The sequence below is a fragment of the Taudactylus pleione genome, unplaced genomic scaffold, assembly GCF_031769625.1.
Source record: "Taudactylus pleione unplaced genomic scaffold, aTauple2 ptg000668l, whole genome shotgun sequence".
Lineage (NCBI taxonomy): Eukaryota > Metazoa > Chordata > Amphibia > Anura > Myobatrachidae > Taudactylus > Taudactylus pleione.
Genome location: NW_028285070.1, coordinates 80,842 through 106,441, shown reverse-complemented (window position 1 = coordinate 106,441; position 25,600 = coordinate 80,842). Strand labels below are relative to the sequence as shown.

At 45.1% G+C, this 25,600-nt stretch overlaps 1 protein-coding gene across 1 annotated transcript in view; it reads right to left on the bottom strand.

The window, feature by feature from the left end:
• The window catches only part of LOC148478247 (cell adhesion molecule DSCAM), a gene marked incomplete at its 3' end in the record, with an annotated part of 235,003 nt that overhangs the window by 201,538 nt on the left and 7,865 nt on the right, over nt 1–25,600 (bottom strand). The window contains exons 2-5 of the mRNA XM_088455734.1: nt 24,564–24,710; nt 20,665–20,943; nt 9,530–9,805; nt 683–979 (exon numbers count right to left, since the gene is read on the bottom strand). Coding sequence (XP_088311860.1) covers nt 683–979; nt 9,530–9,805; nt 20,665–20,943; nt 24,564–24,710 — 999 coding nt within the window. The remainder of the gene's footprint in view (nt 1–682; nt 980–9,529; nt 9,806–20,664; nt 20,944–24,563; nt 24,711–25,600) is intronic.

Genomic DNA, 25,600 nt, shown 5'->3' with positions numbered 1-25,600 from the left:
CAGTATCATTAAACTCTCTAATCCCTGGAACATGGAGAAGTGCCAGTGCTTCTGCAGGCTCCCAGCCTATCACACAGCACAGTGCAGCATTATTGCTAATATACAGGAGAGCCTGCGGCTTGGTCGAGCTGAATCCTGCATAGCAACCAGAACTGCAACCCCGTGAGACAGCAGGCAGGAGTATACAGCAGTATACGCCGAGGCACGACCTATTCACCAGGTGATGGGAGAGCTGGAAATTGTGGATGTAAACGGCTATCGGGAGCCTGATTTCAGAACACAACCAAACAAATAATCTTTCCTCTACCTCTGCATGCAACATACAGACTGCCATAACAGTGTATGAATACAGGGAGGATGAGACAGGAGACAGATGTGTCATCGCTACACAATACTTATGGCTGGAGATCGCTTAGATGGAGCAGCTCTGAGTGATATGCCAATGAGATAAAAAACAAACTCGCTAGTATGAATAGCGTTCTATAGAATATTAGCGAGTGACACATTCCCACGAGAGGTCTAGCATATCACGCAAAGCCACGCAAATGTCCAATCTGAAGGATCGTTACATGAGACATCGGAGTACTGTAAGAACGATCTCTGGCCATGCAGAACCCCTAGCCATTACCATGCATTGTGTGTGTGTGTGCTTTTTTTTTGGAGGAGCTGATTTGACAAGCACCTCTTACGTTTATGCGAGCCTGGTACAGGACGACTCCCGCAGAATTATTGGCGGTGCACCGGTAGACGCCCCCATCCCGCACCAGAGTGTTGGTGATGTTCAGGTAACTGACAACGTTGCCGTCCGAGGTGATGATCTGGCTGATCCGGTGGTTGCCGTTCTTGATAATGGGCTCGTCGTCCAGCGTCCAGGTTATTGTTGGCAGGGGGGTGCCTTTTACGTTACACATTAGGGACACCGGTTCTCCGGGGCTTACCACTTTCTCGCTGAAAGCTGAATTTATTTTTGGCGTTCCATCTATAAGCAAACAAAGAACAATTCTCACAAAGATGCTAATTCCTGCGCTCTATACAGAAAACCCACTATAGCGAGAATGCGCACCCCAGGTGGCCTCCCAATAATAACACAAGTGCATACAGCTATAGGTGAACAATGCACTTTAGGCTGTATCATTTTCAGGGCAAATAACATTGACATATAAAAAACAAATACAGGATCTTATAAATTATCTTTACCATTTGACCGGAACCAGACCTTAACCGAAGTGCACTTTACAGTACTGTATGGGGTAAATTTACTAAAGTGAGAGTTTTTAGAAGTGAGTTTTAAAAGTGATGTTGCCCATAGCAACCAATCAGATTCTAGCTATTATCTTCCAGAAGATGCTAGTTAAATGTTAAGTGGAATCTGATTGGTTGCTATGGACAACATCACTTTTAAAACTCACTTCTAAAAATTCTCCCTTTAATAACTATACCCCTATTAGTCTATATATAGCTTACTTGTCAAACAACATGCTTATGAATAGTGATCAAAAATAACAAGTATACATGTTTATATTGACCTGTAAGTTCATCTTGGGTGGCTTCACATGCTGGGACATGTAGTTGCAGTTGGTTAGCTGCAGGGTGCCTAAACATGTTTCTCATTAGAAACATAACTATTTATGCAAACTGGTGCACAGGGAAAATGTGATATAACCAGTGACAGCCAGACACCTGCTGTCACTGCCTAAGCTGCAATAAATATGACAAATTCGGGTTGCCATGTATTACAACACACTTGTGCACCAGTCTTATAACTGTCCTCCCAAGGTGTAGTTAGTGTGTGGATTGCACCCGGGTAGCCTGGAGGACCAGTCATGTTGTGTTCTGATATAAGGGGCATTTGGTCCTCTCCATAAGATTCAGAGCATGTCAGCGAGGATTCCTGCTGCCAGCCTGTGATAACCCCACAGCGCATCATTATAGATGATCAATAAGTTCCTGAGTCACCGGAGACTGTTACCGGGGTAACCAGGTCCAGGTAAATAGTCGTCTCTTGCTCTGCTAATAAGCTAAACACAGGGCCCAGGCTGTGGATGGCACCAAACTCTCACTGATGTGTGGACTTTTTTAAATTAACAATTTCTACCATTTGTCAATATCACTTTAAAATATGGATTTTTCTATATGCAAAATAATATAAAATACTAGTGATTCTTCATGAAGTTCAAGAATCCAGAACATCGCACCACAACTGGCAACTACATTGCACAAGGATATGTGATCTAGTGACTTAAGCTGGGACACAAACAGCAATATCATTTCTCCTACAACATTCTATTCCATCCTCTAATAGCTGCACCTTATAGCATCAATCTTATGATAAGGAACCACTATACACACTGCCGTCATATGTCTAAGAAGAAAAGGAGCAAGAGCCTAATGATAGAACCGGTGATTATATATTCTGTAACTGCATTCTGTAGGCATCCAATTGACATCAGAAATGGTGCAATACAAAGAAGTCTTCTAAAACCTCTTTGGGAATGGCCCCAGTCACAACATCTGCCTATAAGTATTGGCACCAGTCACAATATCTGCCTATAAGAAATGGCCCCAGTCACAACATCTGCCTATAAGTATTGGCCCCAGTCAGACCATCTGCCTGTAAGTATTGGCCCCAGTCACAACATTTGCCTATAAGTATTGGCACCAGTCACAATATCTGCCTATAAGAAATGGCCCCAGTCACAACATCTGCCTATAAGTATTGGCCCCAGTCAGACCATCTGCCTGTAAGTATTGGCCCCAGTCACGATATCTGCCTATAGGAAATGGCCCCAGTCAGACCATCTGCCTGTAAGTATTGGCCCCAGTCACGATATCTGCCTATAAGTATTGGCCCCAGTCAGACCATCTGCCTGTAAGTATTGGCCCCAGTCAGACCATCTGCCTGTAAGTATTGGCCCCAGTCACAACATCTGCCTATAAGAAATGGCCCCAGTCACAACATCTGCCTATAAGTATTGGCCCCAGTCACAACATCTGCCTATAAGTATTGGCACCAGTCAGACCATCTGCCTGTAAGTATTGGCCCCAGTCACGATATCTGCCTATAAGAAATGGCCCCAGTCAGACCATCTGCCTGTAAGTATTGGCCCCAGTCACGATATCTGCCTATAAGTATTGGCCCCAGTCAGACCATCTGCCTGTAAGTATTGGCCCCAGTCAGACCATCTGCCTGTAAGTATTGGCCCCAGTCACGATATCTGCCTATAAGTATTGGCCCCAGTCAGACCATCTGCCTGTAAGTATTGGCCCCAGTCAGACCATCTGCCTGTAAGTATTGGCCCCAGTCACAACATCTGCCTATAAGAAATGGCCCCAGTCACAACATCTGCCTATAAGTATTGGCCCCAGTCACAACATCTGCCTATAAGTATTGGCCCCAGTCAGACCATCTGCCTGTAAGTATTGGCCCCAGTCACGATATCTGCCTATAGGAAATGGCCCCAGTCAGACCATCTGCCTGTAAGTATTGGCCCCAGTCACGATATCTGCCTATAAGTATTGGCCCCAGTCAGACCATCTGCCTGTAAGTATTGGCCCCAGTCAGACCATCTGCCTGTAAGTATTGGCCCCAGTCACGATATCTGCCTATAAGAAATGGCCCCAGTCACAACATCTGCCTATAAGTATTGGCCCCAGTCACAACATTTGCCTATAAGTATTGGCACCAGTCAGACCATCTGCCTGTAAGTATTGGCCCCAGTGACAACATCTGCCTATAAGAAATGGCCCCAGTGACAACATCTGCCTGTAAGTATTGGCCCCAATCAGACCATCTGCCTGTAAGTATTGGCCCCAGTCACAATATCTGCCTCTAAGTATTGGCACCAGTCACAATATCTGCCTATAAGAAATGGCCCAGTCACAATATCTGCCTATAAGTATTGGCCCCAATCAGACCATCTGCCTGTAAGTATTGGCCCCAGTCACAATATCTGCCTATAAGTATTGGCACCAGTCAGACCATCTGCCTGTAAGTATTGGCCCCAGTCAGACCAACTGCCTGTAAGTATTGGCCCCAGTCACAATATCTGCCTATAAGTATTGGCCCCAGTCACAATATCCACCTATAAGTATTGGCCCCAGTCACAATATCTGCCTATAGGTATTGGCATCAGTCAGACCATCTGCCTATAAGTATTGGCCCCAGTCAGACCATCTGCCTGTAAGTATTGGCCCCAGTCACAATATCAGCCTGTAAGTATTGGCCCCAGTCAGACCATCTGCCTGTAAGTATTGGCCCCAGTCAGACCATATGCCTGTAAGTATTGGCCCCAGTCACAATATCCGCCTATAAGTATTGGCCCCAGTCACAATATCTGCCTATAAGTATTGGCCCCGGTCACAACATCTACCTCTAAGTATTGGCACCAGTCACAATATCTGCCTATAAGTATTGGCCCCAGTCACAATATCCGCCTATAAGTATTGGCACCAGTCACAATATCCGCCTATAAGTATTGGCCCCAGTCACAATATCTGCCTATAGGTATTGGCACCAGTCACAACATCTGCCTATAAGTATTGGCACCAGTCAGAACATCTGTCTAAAAGTATTGACACAGCCGACCAACCAGGGCCAGATTAAGGGGGTGCGGTCCACACTACACAGTGACAAACAAAAAACCGCCATGTTTGTTATAGCAGCCGATGAGAGTCAGACAGACTCTCATTGGCTGCTGCGTCAACGGAGAGAACCGGCTGGAGCTCACTCATGCGGGGGATGGGAGAGACGTCATGACTACTGGGGGCATTATATAAGGGGCACTACTACTGGGGGCACTGCATAGGTGGGACTACTACAGGGGGCACTGCATAGGGGGGACCATTACTGGGGGCGCTGCATAAGGTGCTCTGCTGCTGGGACATTGCATAAGGGGCCCTACTACAGTGGGCATTGCAAGAGGGGCATTACTACTGGGGGCATTAAGGTGAGTAGAAAGAAAAAAATATGTTCCAAGGGAGACAAGAAATGGTGGTATATAGGGGCCCCCACAAGTTTGTTGCCCAGGGGCCCCGCAGACCTTAATCCGGCCCTGCGACCAACAGCTGGAGGTGGCTGGTTGTCTCTGTATTAAACGGGGAATTCTGAAGCTTGCCTTAGCAACATTAATCTCACAAAACATAAGTGACTATCTCCCTTTTACTTAATTCTCCAAACTAGCCCTATAAAGTTTAACCAAACCACAACATCGACCAGACCAAACCAAGTTAACTTCGGGCAGACAACACACCTTGGGGGGGCAGAAAATTGGGACAATTGGGACTACTGTCAGATATCCATTTACATACATGTCCACTCCACATACATCTATCCTCCATGTGCTACAAGTCGCGTTACACATAACGGGTGAGTGACGTGCGACTCGGTAGCGCCAAGCTTCTTTTTGCCTTGCAGTGCGTCTTATTCGCAGAGCAATGCAAATAGGACAAGCAAGCAACTTATGCTGATTAAAATGATATGCAATTCTGTGTGTGACTGCGGGTGTATCTGCAGGTGAAAGCTACGTTACAGTGTCAGCGGCTGTGACACTGTAACATAGTATTTAGCATGCAGATACACCCGCAGTCACACACAAAATATAGGCATGCCGCGTATCATTTTAATCAGCAGAAGCTGCTTGTGTGATTCACATCGCTTTGTGAATAAGAGGCACTGTAAGGGAAAGAGTTGCGCAAAAATATGCTTGGTGCTACCGAGCCGCCCTAGATGTATGTGGACACATTTGTACCATCCACTTACTAACAGCAAAACAAAGCAGAGATTGAAGTAAAATATAACATTCGCTTACGACTAGCTGCATCTGGGGAGGTGGATCAAGGGTGTTCAGGCCGAAGTTATACATAGAAGTGACCAAAACAGAATATTTTTATTGTAATCATCTTTAAATTGACCAACAAGATACATAAATAGATGACTAACAACTATAGACTATGGACCTCATTCAGAGCCGCTAGCAAAATGCGAGCGCTTGCTCTGAATGAGGGCGGCAGCTTCTCTGTAAAACACCTGCCTCCTGGCCGCTCGCTATGCTATGGGTGACCACCCACAGCTTTAGCGATCGGCCAGGTTGATGGTCGTGATAGTCAAGACCATCGCGACAATCGGGGCTTGCGACAGGACCCTTGTGGTAGGGTCTCGTCTTCCGCAAGCCCCAGTGAGCTTTCGGCTCTAACAGAGCCGGAAGCTCACTACTGACATCACGAGTGATGTCAGTGGGGCTGCCCCCAAATGGCAGGCGTTACTTCGGGAACGCCTCCGTTTGGCCAGCCACCACCCCACCCTGCCTACAAAACGGTGCGAGCTGTCGATCACCATCGACAGCCGCCCCTTTTGTAGTGAGCCCCGGAGCGAGAAAATCTCTCTCTCGCTCCGGGGCTTGTGCGTGCGCAGGGCCACAACATCGACCCGCTTGCGAGCGGGTCTGAATGAGACCCTATGGGAGCAGGGAATAACACTCTCAAATCAATTCTCTGTATTCATCTGCCTTATTATAAGCATACTGGGGAAAATAATGATCTTGTAAAGTTCATAAAGATATTGTCACCAGGAAACTTCTGTCTTTACTCCGGTAGGCAGTGATACATAAGGGTTGGCTTGAGTTCCTAATGTTATACATCGCACAAAGGGCCTGATTCAGACCCACTCGCGAGCGGCTGACCGCTCGCAAGTGGGTCGATGTTATGGACTGAGCATGCGCACGACGGAGGGAGCTCCGTCGTGCGCATGCGCCAGACGCGGCGAGCGAAGGAAAGTCCTTCGCTCGTTGTGTCCGATCAAAGGGGGCGTGCTGTCAATGTTGATTGACAGCACGCCCCCTTTGGTGGGCGTGCCAGGGGCGTGCCTCCCTGACGGGGGCGTTCCCACGGGAACGCCTCCCGTCAAAAGCCGGCCCACTGACATCACTAGTGATGTCAGTGGGAGTGATTTTGGCTCTGATAGAGCCAAAATCACTCCGGAGCTTGCGGTTGAAAACCTCAACCGCAGGCTCCGGCTCGCAAATTCGATGGTCGCGATGGTCTCGACCATCGCGACCATCACAATGCACGCTCGTATAGCCTGTGGGTGGTGACCCACAGCTATACGAGCGTCCAGGAGGACGCTCCATGAAAATGGAGCCCGGCCCTCATTCAGAGCGTGCGCTCTGCTCAGAGCGTACGGCTCTGAATGAGGGCCAAAATCTTGTTCTCGTTACTGACAAATAAGGACTCCGACAGCCATATTATTCCTAGACGGAGCTCTGTCTGTTACGTGCGGTGATGAGATCCTGGGAAGGACGTACCACTGAGTGGTAATTACTTGCAGAAAAACAGCATCAGCTGGCATGTTCCTTACATGGGTTATTATCTTTAATTGCTGTGTGCTAGGCAATAGGGAATTCCGGGATAAGCACAATGACAGCAGTGGTGTGTGTTTATCTATCCATGAATAAATACAAATGATTGTTTTACGTGTTGTTCCCGGGCGTGGTCTACCCAGTGTGTTCCACAACACATGAATTTCACTTTCTCTTACTTCTGGGGGACACAGGAACCGCTCACCCGGGTCCTCGGCAGACACTCGCCCAGGAGCTTGTTGCCCCCCGCACATAGGCACTTTTACCACTTTCTTAATTGCAACTTTGATTCATTTTTAAATGTTTACTAATTGGACTTAGAGCTGTGTCCTCATACCTGAAGCCTCAATACGCCACGCAGCACGACTTGCCTGGTGTGAGTGAGCCGCCAGGTCCCCTGAGACTCTGCTAGTGGCGGCCGTCAATGCGACTAGGACGCACCATCAGACTGCACTGAGTGATTGTATATCTGTGTGCACCCCTGAGTCTGTATATGAACCAAAACGGAACTTGGAATGAAAAAAGCTGCGGCCGCTACATTGTAACGCTTCTTATACAGATTCAGAGACTCAGTCGCACACAGATATACAAGTGTCGCATATCAGATAAATCAGCAGAGTCTTCTGGTGCGACTCTAGTGGCACCTGGCGCGTCGAGAGGGTCTTTTTAGCGTGACAGCAGAAAAGATGTATAAGAACACCTCTTTAACTCTATAGGATGATTTACAAAACACAAGTAAATTCCCAAATAATGCAGCATGCACCATGCAAATCTGAAATGTGTAAATGTGAAATGTCAGCATGCTGTAGCTCCACAGGTACGAGTGCTTTATTCAATATCAAAGTCGAAATGTATCCTAGTGCCCTCTAGCGGTCACAGTACGCATGACACCCATAATACAGCAATGCCTGGTCTGGTAGCCTATGACCTGAAGGGTATGTTTGCTCTCATAATCTCTGTTGTAATTCTCTTTAAATCATATTATTTCAAAAAGATCTCTTATTATACGTTTTAAATCTACCAACGTTCTGTGTGAAATATGTTATTACTCAAGTTTGCTGGTATTTCCTTGTTAAATGTTTTGATGAAAGAGAACACAGAGACCCTACAATGAGCTGAGCATAAACGGATGCATTAGTCTACCCACACCAGGGTTGGACTGGCCCACAGGGGTACAGGGGAAATCCCCGGTGGGCCCCACTGCCTGTGGGCCCCACTACTTGCTCTAATGTCAGGTTTTAGACTGTACACTAGAAATATACATTGTAACTCTATTAAAGGGTCAGTTACATGGTCTCCATTGTCTGTCCAAGCCTCTGTGGGGGCTGACCTCATCCCCTGCGGTAATTGGCCACACCCCAAAGCATGGGCCCCTAACACTGCATTCCCCCCGTGGGCCCTTCGTGCTTCAGTCCGACACTGACCCACACTAATGTACCCTCACTCTCCAATATAAGTGGCAGCAGGGAAGGTTCTGATAAAGAGAGATTTCAGGGAGGATTTAAAGATTTGGAGGCTAGGGGACTCTACTCAGGCATGGTCCTTACTGTAACTCCGTAGGAGGGTAGGAGCACAGGAGAAGTCTTCTAGGTGGGAGTGATAGTGCTACATCCATCCATCGAAGATGAAAGCATCGATGGTCGATGGTTACACACAATCGGATGAAAACCATTGATGCTTTTGCCATCAATGGTGAAGGAGAACAAATGCGCAGAAGACGGGAGTCGCGTAGCGCAGAAAGTAAGGGAACTTCTACCATCAGACCTCCTAAGACCATTGTCATCGGATGCAAACCCCCGATCACTTGCATCCATCAATGGTTACTGCCCATCACTAGAGAGGTGGGAGAGCAGCAGGTCTGAGGAAGATCAGAGGGGGCGTGTGAGGGAAAATAAAATTTTGTATTGTTGGGGACTTTGTATGGGAGGGTGAGTAATGTGACCTGGATTCTGGAGAATATGGGAAGCCAGTGTAAGACCAGTGCAGCGGACGTGGAGTGGTGAGAGAGGGATGGTACGTATACCGCCAGTACTGGTGGTGGAGCAAACTGCTCTTATTACGCTCAATCCCCAGAGTCCCCTTTGTCTGGCCCCTATCTGTTGAACATTATAATCTACAGGTCTGGTTAATAAAAGTGAATACAAAAAAAAAAAAAAGTGCTTATCCCAGCTGCTCACCTTCCAGCACCACTTGTACGTAGTCCTGTGCAGACATCCGGTCCTTGCGTACAAAGCACTGGTAAGCCCCGTTGTCACTTTTTGCCATGCCGTCCATGATGAGGGTCTCGCGGTTGACACCTGTTATTCTAACATTATTCCCGGCGTTCACGATTTCACCGTTCCTGTACCACGTAATGTCGGGATCGTCCGTTCCAGTCACACTACACGACAATGACACTTGGCTTCCGACGCTGGTCTTCATTTTCCTCGGGCTGATTGTCACCTTCAGGGGCTCTGCAAAAATATAAATGAAAATGGACGCCAGTTATTGATCAGACTGACGGCTGTCCCAATAAGCAAGGTGCAAATATTAAAGTGCCCGGATGCCCATAGCCAGTGGAGGCCGCCATTTCCTGGCTAAAAAAATATTCGGCCAATTGGTTCAGTAAGAACTGGTGAAATTTCTGTCTCACGACCGACTTGTCCACAATAGCGGGAGAGGCACGGACGCCTGCCATGCGGAGGCTTCAGAAGTCATACGAAGTGTGTGTGTAGGTTATATCATATATAAAGTACACTGCGCTCTGATAATAAAGTGGAAACATATGGTATAGTAAACTCAATTTATTATCTATAGAGAAGATATTAAAATGATAATAAGACACACATAAAAAATTACATATAAAAACACACAATAATCACATAAATTCAGCTGAGAAAGCTATATAAGATGTAAACAATAAAGGATAAATATGAATGTGAGTACAGATATAGGAGATGATCAGGCTCCGATATTAGTATCTCAATCCCTTATTAATTGATTGATAATATAATGAATATAAAAAAGTCTGAGCCAGAAGCAATGCTGAATCTTGCAGCTAAGCAACCTATTTCAGGTGTACTTAGCAATGCATGTGTAATAAAAACAATGGCACAATCTAGCTAAATGGTAGCTCTCCCCATCAATGAACACAAAGTCCTTTTGATATTATGTCCAACACGTGTAGCAAAGTCCCGGATACCGTGGTTTATCCCCAACAAATTATCAACATGAGTAAGTCTGTATCAGGAAATAATTGTAGATTCCTGAAATGTGTTGCAAGACACAAACATGAGTACCTGAGAGCTTATATGATGATAGGAGCCATAGGTATACCTGTGGAGGATACTGACACGATCCCTGGGTAGTGGAAACACAGGACCTAGGCCCTGATTCAGAGCCGGACGCTCTGACCAGAGCGCTCGCTCTGAATCAGGGCCCACCTCCATTAATATGGAGCGTCCTCCTGGACGCTCGTATAGCTGTGGGTCACCACCCACAGCATATACGAGCGTGCAGGATGATGGTCGCGATGGTCTTGACCATCGCGACCATCGAAACTGCGAGCAGAAGCCTGCGGTTGAGTTTCTCGACCGCAAGGCCAGGAGTGATTTTGGCTCTATCAGAGCCAAAATCACTCCCACTGACATCACTAGTGATGTCAGTGGGGCCGGCTTCAGACGGTAGGCGTTCCCTTGGGAACGCCTCCGTCTGGCAGGCACGCCCCCGGCACACCCACCAAAGGGGGCGTGCTGTCAGTCAACATCGACAGCACGCCCCCTTTGATGAGACACTCCGAGCGAAGGAAAGTCCTTCGCTTGTCACGTCTCGCGCACGACGGAGCTCCCTCCGTCGTGCGCATGCGCAGTGCGGACCATCGACCCACTTGCGAGCGGACAGCCGCTCGCGAGTGGGTCTGAAATGAGGGCCCTAGTGTGGCTCAGCGTGGATCAGTACGGCCGGCCAGGGACCACACTGTGCTATCAGAGTACAGGTGCCCAAACGTCATCACTGCCAGTTGGAGGTCCCGGTGGATGTCAGTACACAGACGGAGATTGGCAACAACATTAACAACACAGTGCGCTGCAGCGCATCCACCTTTGCCGGACGTTACTCCCTGGCCGGCCGTGCTGATCCACGCTGAGCCACACTAGGTCCTGTGTTTCCACTACCCAGGGATCGTGTCAGTATCCTCCACAGGTATACCTATGGCTCCTATCATCATATAAGCTCTCAGGTACTCATGTTTGTGTCTTGCAACACATTTCAGGAATCTACAATTATTTCCTGATACAGACTTACTCATGCTCATAATTTGTTGGGGATAAACCACGGTATCCGGGACTTTGCTACATTTGTTGGACATTGGCCCTGATTCAGAGCCGGACGCTCTGACCAGAGCGCTCGCTCTGAATCAGGGCCCACCTCCATTAATATGGAGCGTCCTCCTGGATGCTCGTATAGCTGTGGGTCACCACCCACAGCATATACGAGCGTGCAGGATGATGGTCGCGATGGTCTTGACCATCGCGACCATCGAAACTGCGAGCAGAAGCCTGCGGTTGAGTTTTTCAACCGCAAGGCCAGGAGTGATTTTGGCTCTATCAGAGCCAAAATCACTCCCACTGACATCACTAGTGATGTCAGTGGGGCCGGCTTCAGATGGTAGGTGTTCCCTTGGCAACGCCTCCGTCTGGCAGGCACGCCCCCGGCACGCCCACCAAAGGGGGCGTGCTGTCAGTCAACATCGACAGCACGCCCCCTTTGATGAGACACTCCGAGCGAAGGAAAGTCCTTCGCTCGTAGGGTCTCGCGCATGCGCACGACGGAGCTCTCTCCGTCGTGCGCATGCGCAGTGCGGACCATCGACCCACTTGCGAGCGGACAGCCGCTCGCGAGTGGGTCTGAATGAGGGCCATAATATCAAAAGGACTTTGTGTTCATTGATGGGGAGAGCTACCATTTAGCTAGATTGTGCCATTGTTTTTATTACACATGCATTGCTAAGTACACCTGAAATAGGTTGCTTAGCTGCAAGATTCAGCATTGCTTCTGGCACAGACTTTTTTATATTCATTATATTTTCAATCAATTAATAAGGGATTGAGATACTAATATCGGAGCCTGATCATCTCCTATATCTGTACTCACATTCATATTTATCCTTTATTGTTTACATCTTATATAGCTTTCTCAGCTGAATTTATGTGATTATTGTGTGTTTTTATATGTAATTTTTTGTGTGTGTCTTATTATCATTTTAATATCTTCTCTATAGATAATAAATTGAGTTTACTATACCAAGGTGTTACTCATATGTTTCCACTTTATTATCAGAGCGCAGTGTACTTTTCATATTGTCTTTGTCAGTGAGGTTGGCAATCACCTCTAATTTCTACTGCTGCACTGATAATTGACTCTCTGGCTTAATAGCGCTTAGGCTTCTTTTTGTGTGTTCACATGTAGGTTATTTGTTCCAAAAAGGAAGCAAATATACATATTTTATTGACAAAAGAATCCAGAGGCCTTTCTTACAAACGTGAAGGAGAAAAATATTGTAAAACGCAACCAAATATCCTGGCGCTATATAAGTAACCGTTAATAATGATGCAGTAGGCCTTCCTGCCTCGGAGTCTGACTGCGCGGGACGCTTCTAGAGTATAAATTCTACAGTCACATACAGTCAGACTAAGGAGTAAGTGTCATGTACTTTGTACAGTATCTAGAATTGCAATAATGGAATTGGTATGATTTACCACCGGCTGCATGGCCGGCTGTTCTAATCCCCATAGCGGCAGCCCGGCAGGGGTACGTATATTTTTATGGACTCATTAAATGATATACGCAATATCGGAGCATACTGAGTGGTTCATTATCATTGTCACAGCACCACTGAATATACATTAGCATTCCTTATTTTTAATTTTGTATTACCTTGATGCTTGATACACAGGTTCCTCAACGGGGGATTACAATCCCGCTGGCTGATAATAACACCCATTCTCTCCAACAGAAGGGCTTTTTGATAACATCAACCACAAAGTGCAATACCTAAAATTACCTTTTTCTTTACCTGCCCATGGACCATTGCTATGTACTTGACCACCTGTATTGGGATAGCAAAATGGCTACTGACAGCCATTTCTATTCATGGTTCTTATGTGTGTATCAGACATGAAGTGGTATCAGGCATGAAATGGTATAGGAATGTGGAAGCAGACAGGCCATAAATCCTTTAGGCGTTGTCTACTGCGATGTATGCTTGCGTTAAGTTTTAGAAGTCCTTATCAGTAGTTAACAATAAAGTAGTTTGAAGTAGGCTATGCCCATATTAGTAAGAGTTAGATGGGTATGCAAGTAGGATACTATATAAACGAAGAACAAAGAAGCTTCCAGTGGCCTGCCCTATGCCTAGACCAGAGACTGCAGCTGGTGGCTAGGATATTGTTCGTTCCAGCTCTATTCTGAGAGGAGGCTCCTGGATCGTGTAACCATCTTATATTCCGAAGCTAAGTAACTATTATTCTTCCATATCTTGTTATCTGTTGTAATAAATTATATCTTTTTTCAAGATACTGGTTTGTGTGGCTTAATTAACCTTCTGTATCCAAGAACCTTATCTCGTTCCACCGGGAACATTAAAGTGGTGTCAGAAGTGGGATGCAGAGAGTTAATAGTCATAAATCTGCTTGGAATGTGTAGGCAATTGTTTTAGCATTGCTGTGCAAACGTAGTGTTGTGCAAATGCAGGGTTGTGCAAACCCATGTAAAAATCCTCTGTCTCATAAGTGAATGAGGGAGGTGTGACCTGATCAGTCACAGAGTGTATACTGTACGTCACAGTATATATGTATGTTGTCTGTTTACTGTCTTTGTGTTTGTGTTGTTGAAACAAACAAGAATAATGCATTTTAAGATTTTTAAGAAATATGTAAATATGTTGAAAGATGAATTGGGATTTCAGCTGGCTGATTTCCAGAAAAAACATAATGTTGGTTTTTCACTGCCTGGTATTGATAAAAGTAAAAATAGTGACATTTTGCGTAGACCAATATATGTTGAAAGAAGTGTAAAATCTGTTGAGAAGAATGCAGTGATAAAGCTGTTGAGAGAACAAGCCTGAATTCACATTGTCCCAGAAATTCCATAGGGAGGGGGAGTGAATCCCCACACGTAAGAGCTGAGATGTCAGCTAGCGCAGATATAAGTGCTGATTTATTACACACAGAAAGTGTAGAAATTTGTGAGCTTGAAATACAAAGAGAAGTGTGTGAAGTTACGCAGAAAGAACTTGAAACAGAAATTAAACAATGTATTCACACTACAGAAAATTTTATTGATCAGAGAAGTGATTATGTGATTCAAATGTCTTATGATTTGACAACATGTGAACAAAATGTTGAAATCCATGAATGCAAGGAATATGTCCAGAAATCAGAGTCAAAATTGAATGCAGATGAGGTTTCTGATAACATGCCATTGGTTAGTGATACTCTTAAGGTGAATGATGGTAAGTCTGACTTGTCCAGGAGTGTCCCGTTTGCTATGCAATATGAACTGATTGGAAAAAAAGATGTGTTTGCATGGCCATTCAGAGGGGTGTTGCTAAGTGAAGGGGTTTTGATGATGCCTTTTGCCTTGCCCAATGAGACATGGGCATTGCCCAAAGCCAAGAGGTGGGAAATGGGCAGGATTTCAGTTATAGACCATACCCCTGAGACTGAAGACTTCCACTGTGACAACATTAAATTTACATGGCATGATCAACGTGTCATTGTTGAATTTAAAAATGCAAAAAGTGAACAAGATGTGTTTTCTGATGAAACATCCATTGCAAATGATGTTCATGGTTTACTTGTTCATTGTGAAGGAGTGGTTGGTGGGTACACACTGACCAACCACAAGGGGCATACATGCAGTACAGACACACTGACTGTGGGTTTGTGTAGTGACAAAGTTTCAGATTTTGTGTTTGGTAATGAAATTCGCATCCCTGTGTATTTCCTTACAAAGCCTTACCAGCCAAAGGTTTTGAAGCAGCTGAAAGACACACAGTTGCTAACGACAACGGCAGAAACTCTCATGCTGATTGAGGAGATCAAAGCACTACTTGCTGGCCGAGTGAAATTTAAGCCAATGTTTGAACTGTCCATACTGGATTTCTTTATGATCACAGCTCCACAGTGGTGGGAAGATTTCCAAGACAGAGAGCATAATTGGTTCATGGACTATGGTGCTACCTGCACCCACACAGGACTGTCGTGGACCATTGCTGAAGCAAAGCAGCTATCTTTACAAGCTGACAGCCAAAAGACAGAAGAAGGGGCTAGCGAACTTGTGGAATCTATGACTGTTTTCCAAGTCACTGACAAGACTGGATGCCCTGTAAGTCTTCACGCTGAGGAATGGACATTTGATACAAAGTCTATATGCACTGCTGTCCAAAGCTGGAAGATCGACGAGGGACATGCTGATACACACACCTACAGCTTCAATGGTGTGTGCACAAGTGAACTGAGCACAGAAGATGGTGTGCAATTCACCGCAAAGAAAACACTGATGGTGCTAGGAGAACTGTTAAGCCATGACCTGGACTGACGCTGCATTCGAGCAAGCTCAAATCAAAGGGATTCGTTATATCAAAATCATGGTCAGAGACATTGCAAAAACCTGTTGTGTTTGCCAACAGCTGGAAATCTGGCCTACCTTGCTTGCTACTGATAAAGGCCTCATATACTGTGAAATGACTGTACAAGACTGGCAATTTGAATTCATCGTTTGCCACCAATAAGATGGAGGACAAGTGCTGTACTGAACAGCTACAGAACACTCATTCAGGAGTGAAGTTGTCTCAAGCAGAGTGATACAAGATAAGAGACTTTCCTGAAGATGTGACACAGACTGACTTGTTGATATTATGGGATGTCCAAGAGCATTCAACCAGACAGACACCCATTTTGCAGAAACAACATGGAGTATATTGGGTTTTCGATGCTTCATACCATTCACAAAACTGACATCAGTATGATTGAATAAGTGAATGTGTTGTTTAGGAAACAGGAAAGTTTATATATATACAATGTTGGGTTTTTAGAGCAGGCTGTATACAGTACATATATATTTTGATAACCGGAGGGTGGTAAAATGTTGAACCTTTTTTAAAGTACGATATCTGGTGCACAGACACAAACACTTATGATAAGGTTGTTGTGAAGAAATGTTTAGTAGGAAGAGAATAGACACAGGTGTAATAGATAATTGCAGCAGGATAAGTAAATGCTTATTTCGTTTTGTTGTTATGGTTTATCTCACACTGTTTCTTTGTCTAAGCCAACAGGTTGCTGGTTGGAGCAGGAGGTGAGAGAACGTCGCTGGAGGCGTGCCTGGATGTCGATGGTCTGAGAGTGATTTCTTATATAGAAGAGAGAGTCCAGGAGGACAAAAGAGTTATCAGATCTGATGGCACAACCATTACATACATCTATGTGTATTCTGCAAGACTGAACTTGAGCCTTATATAGGTTGGATCCACACACTCACCAATATTCTCAAGACTTTTTTAAGATTTCATTGAACTGAACTGAACTTTGCTTTACTTTACTGATATTAATTATCTTATAAGTAGCTGATATATTTGATATAATCATATGTATTATTCACTGTTTTATTAGAGTATTCACATATAAAAGGGGATTGTTTATGTCTGAGTGCATCGTGGGTAGGAAGATATTTCAAATACGGGATGTAGGAGCTCAATTGGTTAATACTGCCAGGGAATGGTGGGCTCTGTTAAACATTACACGTAATTGTAGTGATACCCCAGACATGATACAATTAACACTTGATCCTGATAAGAGCAGAGATCTTTTGGCCAATGTATACACTGTGGTGGCTAAAATTCCATATATTCTTCCAGATAATGTGTATTACCTTTGTGGGTGAAAGGCATACAAATGGTTGCCCTATGGGGGATTTGCTAATTGTACATTGGGACGTTTGATACCCAACACATTCTTTACAGATGGGAATCAAGTTAATACCAAGCAGATTCCACATAATTTGTTAACCAAGAGAGCAGTGCGGCCATTAAAACAGTATTATGAGGAAAGTTGGTTACAGTGGTTCAACCCTGTTCAGAAATAGGGGGTTGGTTCACTGGTTTACTGCATATGCTCATCTATGGAATCATGATTATAATATGTATGTATCTTGGGATCAAGATTTATTTCTTTTTACAGGGAAATGTTGTAACAAGCTGGATTCTGTTAAATTGATGCTGACTAGGAGGAAAGATTCCTATGAGAACATGATATACATGTCTTCCACACCATAAGCCCAAGGGTGGACTGTATTGGGATAGCAAAAGGGCTACTGACAGCCATTTCTATTCATGGTTCTTATGTGTGTATCAGACATGAAGTGGTATCAGGCATGAAATGGTACAGGAATGTGGAAGCAGACAGGCCATAAATCCTTTAGGCGTTGTCTACTGTGATGTACGCTTGCGTTAAGTTTTAGAAGTCCTTATCAGTAGTTAACCAATAAAGTAGTTTGAAGTAGGCTATGCCCATATTAGTAAGAGTTAGATGGGTATGCAAGTAGGATACTATATAAACGAAGAACAAAGAAGCTTCCAGTGGCCTGCCCTATGCCTAGACCAGAGACTGCAGCTGGTGGCTAGGATATTGTTCGTTCCAGCTCTATTCTGAGAGGAGGCTCCTGGATCGTGTAACCATCTTATATTCCGAAGCTAAGTAACTATTATTCTTCCATATCTTGTTATCTGTTGTAATAAATTATATCTTTTTTCAAGATACTGGTTTGTGTGGCTTAATTAACCTTCTGTATCCAAGAACCTTATCTCGTTCCACCGGGAACACCACCCAGCACTAATTTGCCAGCCATCAGAGAGACCATCAGACCGTGGAAGGGCTGATATTAGAATGGTGGAAGGAGGGAGCCCCAGGTTACTCACAGGCCAACAGAGAGACCATCAGACTACGGGAAAGACTGATTATTAGAATGGTGGTAGGAGGGAGCCCCAGGTAATTCACAGGCCGTCAGAGAGACCATCAGACTACGAGAAGGGCTGATATTAGAATGGTGGAAGGAGGGAGCCCCAGGTAGTTCACAAGCCAACAGAGAGACGAGTAGACTACGGGAAAGGGCTAATATTAGAATGGTGGAAGGAGGGAGCCCCAGGTAACTCACAGGCCAACAGAGAGACCATTAGACTACGGGAAGGGCTGATATTAGAATGGTGGAAGGAGGGTGCCCCAGGTAATTCACAGGCCAACAGAGAGACCATCATACTACAAGAAGGACTGATATTAGAATGGCGGAAGGAGGAAGCCCCAGGGTACTCACAAGCCAACAGAGAGGCCATCAGACTACGGTAAAGACTGATTATTAGAATGGTGGTAGGAGGGAGCCCCAGGTAATTCACAGGCCGTCAGAGAGACCATCAGACTATGAGAAGGGCTGATATTAGAATGGTGGAAGGAGGGAGCCCCAGGTAGTTCACAAGCCAACAGAGAGACTATTAGACTACGGGAAGGGCTAATATTAGAATGGTGGAAGGAGGGAGCCCCAGGTAACTCACAGGCCAACAGAGAGACCATCAGACTATGGGAAGGGCTCATATTAGAATGGTGGAAGGAGGAAGCCCCAAGAAACACAGGCCAACAGAGACACCATTATACTACGGGAAGGGCTGATATTAGAATGGTGGAAGGAGGGTGCCCCAGGTAACTCACAGGCCAACAGAGAGACCATAAGACTACAAGAAGGACTGATATTAGAATGATGGAAGGAGGAAGCCCCAGGTTACTCACAAGCCAACAGAGAGACCATCAGACTACAGGAAGGACTGATATTAGAATGGTGGAAGGAGGGAGCCCCAGGTTACTCACAGTTCATCAGAGAGACCATCAGACTATGGGAAAGACTGATATTAGAATGGTGGAAGGAGGGAGCCCCAGGTTACTCACAGGCCAACAGAGAGACCATCAGACTACAGGAAGGACTGATATTAGAATGGTGGAAGGAGGGAGCCCCAGGTTACTCACAGTTCATCAGAGAGACCATCAGACTATGGGAAAGACTGATATTAGAATGGTGGAAGGAGGGAGCCCCAGGTTACTCACAGGCCAACAGAGAGACCATCAAACTACGGGAAGGGCTGATATTAGAATGATGGAATGGGGGAGCCCCAGGTTATTCACAGTTTATCAGAGAGACCATCAGACTGTGGAAACAACCGATTTGAGAACTTTAATTATTAAATAAAGTCTAAAATGAAGTCTTGCCTCATCAACTTTGTGTTGGAAACATAGATATGTAAGTTTAGTAGTTACCTCTGAATTCCAACTATATAGTCAAGGTACATCTTTCAAATGATTAATTGGCATGTCTGCCACATTTTAACATCTAACCCAGGGGACTATTGTCAAACTTATTCTGTCTTTTTAAAAAAAAAGCAGAAATGGCCATCTCCACATTTTTAATCAGAATTAGGTTTCATGCTGACTTATTAAAGCTATTAAGCAGAGATATCTCCTGCTATGTGAGAAATAGCGTGCCTAGCGGCCTCCCTAGTTTTCTATGATGTCAGCTATTTAACAGTCTTTGAATAGCTGGTTTTTCAGAACTTGCTTGGGCGGTAGCTAACGCCATCTTCAGCAATGGCCTTCTTTTCCTTATGGGAGGGGGGGGAGCCTGGCCGGGGGGGATCTTGCGATACCTCTCTAGTAGGCTGAAGTTACCACGATGCCATTGCATTTCTGCCCAGCACAAGGACGGCCTGGTCCAAATTCGGGATGTAAAGTGAAAGCTTAAGCTATCACTGTATTTTTCACTGATCGCCAGGATATGTCCTCATTAAAGACTGTGTCCTGGTAACCTTTAAATGGTAGATTACCCCCAAAAATAATAATTCCACATCATGACACTGTCACATACAGCCTCACTGACATAACACATAAGTAGGCAGCTCACTGGCGACCTACGAGGTCAGCACACAGATAATAAAATATCTGATTGGCCACGTGTTATTCTATCTCTGCCCACTGCAACACAGGCCACATGCGTGAGGTGACTACCGATTCAAAATAACACTAGTTAAACACATCTTAAAGTGAAGGCTGACATAGTAAAATGCAACTCACGAGCCACACGGTCAATCAGCTATAGGAACAGGTGACCCCCATACAAATATCTATATTACGCTACAGCTGTACATCTTCCTGAGCCAAACTTGTCCTTCCAACCCTGCTGATGGAGAGAATAGAGGCAGCTCTGTATAAAATGTTATTTCATATATTCTGTTACTTACGTTTTACATACAGTGATCCTATCACTTCGGCATTGCCATAAGCGTTCCACACTTCGCAGATATAATTTCCGGAATCTGAGGGCCTGGTGTTTTCGATCAGCAAACCAACCACTGATTTTTGGAATCTACTGTCCATTTCAAGCTGAATGTTGTCCTTCATCCAGCGGGAATTTGGTATGGGGTAACCGGATGCCTTGCACGGAAGCTCCGCTCCTTGGCCTGCCATGACTGTGATGTGCTCGAACTTAGCAATAATGGATGGAGCGGAATTGACCTGATCTGTGAGCAGAAAAAAAACAAAAACGTGACCATCATTATACGCTCCACAGTACGACCACCAATTGCTGGAAAACGGGATGTTATACAGATTTATTGTTCTAGCTGTAGCCACCACATTCTCTACTGTATATGAAAATCTACCAATGTACCAGCTGCCAATCTAAAGAAACTTGTATTCCAGATATTGGGATATGTTGTAAACTGAAGCAGAATAGTTCCCATCTCTCTCTATCTTCCACCTGGCTCTCCAAATTCTAACCAGGTCTTTGTACATGACTAAGGGCCTGATTCAGCAAGGATCGTAGTTGCTTATATGCACGCAATCGGCCGACTGTTGCGTTCTGCATATGCGAACGCATCGCAGTGCACGAGCCGGCCACTGCGAACGGGACTGCAATTGCAGAGGCTACGCAGACCCATGGCAGAGTGACTGACAGGAAGTGCTGTTTGTGGGTGGTGACAGGGGGAGGTGGTCGGGCGAACACAGGCGTGCCAGTGCGTTGTGACGGCGTTGCAGGGGCGTGCATAAATTATCCACTGCGATACCAGACGCAGCCTGAGGCCTCATAGCGTGCGCTGAAGTTGGCAATTTATGAGTGAGGTCTGACCTGCCTTACCAGGTCCGATGTTACTTGATGTTACCGATTGTTTCTCTATGTGGCCAAAGTATACAGATGTAAGGGGAAGTGGGCGACCTTATGTCAGGCTGCGATCGGAATACGAATAAAAACATTTACATGTCACTGCTGATATTAGCAACTGCGTTGGGTGCGTATAAGCAGAATAGCAATCTGTGCTGAATCAGGCCCCAATACAACACTTCCTACATTTATAACTGACTGGGGGCCCAATTCAGATCTGGAGATTCGCCCGCAAATGGCCGATGTTTTTTGATCCGTGCAGGCGCAGTTAGGCTTCAGCACACGTGCAGATGAAAAATCATCGAATTACCAGAATTTCCAGGTCTGAATCAGGACCCCAGCCAGCTATAAACGTAAGAAGTGTGGGTGACAGTCTGCAGCCATTTGGGGGGGGGGGGGGAGGCAGGCCGTTTCAGAAAACCAGTGTGTGTTTGGGAGACTTGCCGAAGCCAGTGGCTGCGTCATAGCCGCAGGGTCACTGGCCTGGGCTGCTTAGTTTGGGCAGGCAATCTGGCAAACCATAGGGCTGCTCAGATATCCTATGGGCGGCGCGATGATCGCGACGGCAATTCCATACTGCATCCTTGGACCCATGTAACGGATCTGTGAAGGCCGAGGTGGGCGTCTTAATTCAAAAGGTGACACCTGCATCATTTACATACCTGCTCAGATCCGCTGCTAGCGAATACGCTGCGTCCACCTCTGAATAGGTCTAATGGGAACAGGAACCGCTACTGATCTGATTCTATGTCTAATCTATCTATTATTTGGTCTCTAAAATGCTTTTTCTACGTCTTGGGCTCACAAGTGATTTAAAGTCGCCTGAGATTAATCATGTACTGTAACAGTGACTATCTGGTCCAAACAACGGGGCCAGGCATAGCACACTTACTGGTCATAAGGAAATGCAGTACATAGCTCCATATGCGCCTGTCTACACACGCTGCGCCATCCTGCGTGATGTTCCTTTAGAGACCAGTATCCTGCGATCCTGACCTGCTGTTGCGTGCGATCATTTGCGTGTCAAAATCACCTGCGTTTCTTAGGCTTAAAATGCCGTAAAATGAGAGACGCTTATAAGATACTTTTTATAGTCCAAAAAATCAAGTGGCCTGGAAACATTACAGAGTATATATATATGTAGGTTTTAGAATTTCTAGCAGGCAGAAAAGATTGGCTGAAGTACTGATGGATACTGTGCTGGAAGTGAGGTTATTTCAGGTGACTGCCGCTTCAGAGACTCCGGTTAACCACCTGCGCAATTACTTCCAAAGCCACTTTAGATTTATGACTGAGGAAATTAAGCCGCATTCACTATAAATAATATGAATAATTTAATTGTGCTCATCCTCCTGGTGTCCTCGTATGTACAGGCTAAACTATTATGAATACTATATGGATGAGCAGTATACACAACAGAGCTGCTTTAGGTATCTATGGGCCTCCGGGGACTTTTACGGTCTTGCCACAAATCCATGACTTCGACTACTGAAGAACTACAAATCACAGCCCCCCCAGCCACGGCTCAAACAAACCAAAAAGAAAAAAAGAAAAAACAAAACAGTTATTTGCTCTCGAAAAAAATGTTTTAAACAATAATTCATATCACTAATAATTGTATTTAATGTTGTAACTGCAGAACCCTCTTTATCTTTCTGTGAAGTCCATGCTTTCTATTTTCTCTACTCTATACCTTTGTGTTACAGTCATTACCACCCCCTCGCCCCTCTCCCCCCCCATACATACCGATATTTTGGACGATTTGACGATTGGAACAACAAATCGTTCAAATCGTGCGGTGTTTTGCCCACATGTATGACTGAAGTTGTAGACCACTATTCTAAAGCCAACACAGTGGGCCTGATTCAGAGCCGCTCGTAAGCGGCCGCTCGTTCGCTCCGAGCGATGTTTGCCCAACTACGCATGCATACGGATCGTAATACGCATGCGCGAACCAGTCAGTGCGGCCGAAAATCGTTAGTTCGCTAAATAGCGTATGCCTGCTATTATGAGTGACAGGAGGAGGCGTATGTGGGTGGTAACAGGGGAAGGTGCTTGAAAACGGGGAGTGGAGATCCGAACGCAGGCGTGCTTAAAGGTCAAAACGGGCATTTTAAGGGTGTGCATAATTAATACAGCAGCGTCATTGACCACGTCACTGGGTTATTTTATAGCCAGAACTGCTCGCAAAATTGTGGTAGCAAAAACCAACCACAAGAATAGCGAGCAGTTCATACCCTGGTCAATGTACTCGATTAATCTAATAAATAGCGGACATGACGTAGGATGCGAGCGGCCAGGGGGCGTATTTTTTCAAAAAACGACCGCAAGTTTTGTTCGCTCGTTCAGACATAGAGGCGTGAACAGACCGCAAAGAGCGAACGGTTCATTTGAATAGCCACCCCTATTTTCTGAACGAGCGAGCGCAAATAGCGTCCGGCTCTGAATCAGGCCCTGTGTATCTCGGACACAAGCTGACACAGTGCTTGGATTTCAGGGCACAGGCTGGTACAGTATAATGTGTAACATACTATATTTGTCTTGTAAATGTGTTACAAAGTAACTGGCTCCTCCCTTTCAGGTGAATTGCTGTGGGGCCTGCTCTAGTATTTTGCATTTAATGGGAAATGTCCATATACAGAGGTTCAAGGAAAATCAGTCTCCATCACCAAATGGACAGATAAGGGAATGCTTTGGAGATATCTTCTATCTGGTTGGGCAGAAAGGCTCCTTCATGGTCTCTGCCCACCTTTGTATTATTCAGAGTCTTCTTTCTATTGTCATTCAAATATGTCTAGAGGCTGTTTATCTGTGATATTGGTGATTTAAGAGCAACCCCCAGACTCAAGTGCAAGTTTTCGATTCATAAGCAGTCTGAATGCATTGTCCAACTCTCTGCACTATTGTACTGTATCTCTGCTCACTCTGGAAAATAATAATAATATCTATACCATAAAGGTTACAGGACAGTTTCCGTACCTAAAACAGTCAGCCTGGCACTGTTACTCTGTCGGGTTTCTCCGGTATACTTGTGCCGCGTGGTACATCGGTAATTATTTAATCCATCTTCATTCTGTACATCTGTTATATACAAGGCTCCCGATGATGTAATGAGAAATCTAGATCCTACAAAGAAACAAAAACAAAAGTGATTACTCTTAGAAAAAGCACAAATTATTCTGGTAGTAACTGCTCATTTATACTGTAATACGACAATAAATGAAACAAGGAAAACAGAACTACAGCACTACTTCCTCATAGAGCTAACTTGTAGTGGTATTATAAGAATGAACAAATCAGAAGCAATATTCAGAATTATGGGTACGATTTAATCCAGCACGATCATGGGAACTTCTGGCATACGCAAAAACTGCACACCCTCCTTATACCGCCTGTAGATTCACCCAAACCAAAGTTGGAGATAAAACATCGCTGATTGCCCAGCTCTTTATATATCATCTGCCAGCTATTGTGGAACTACATGTCCCAGGATGCACTTGCAGCCACTGATTGTAAGGGCAGGCTGGTACTTGTCGATCCACAAGGAAAAGCGCGCTGGAACGTGTAATTCCACAATAGCAATAGAAAGACATTCTAATTTGTTCCTTTGTATAACACACTCCCCAAATGCTTGTTCAACACTTTATTATAAAATAAAATCTTCTCTTTTTACTCTTTGCCAATAATTTCCCATTTTATTATGACAAAGTGATGCGAACAGGACGCGCAAGCAGCTTCTGACGATTAAAAACGATATGCGGCATGAATATATTCTGTGTGCCACTGCGGCTGGATCTGCATGCAAAATGCTACGTTACAGTATCCGTGGCTGGGACACTGCAATGTAGCATTTCGCATGCAAATACACCCGCACTCGCTTGTGCGTCCTATCCGCATCGCTTTGTGTATAAGACGCTTTTGATAGTAAAAAGTCGCAAGAAAAGACTCCCCGTGCTACAGAGTCACACCACGGCATAGCGCGCCTATACCCCGCAAAGAAGTAAGATGTATGTGCA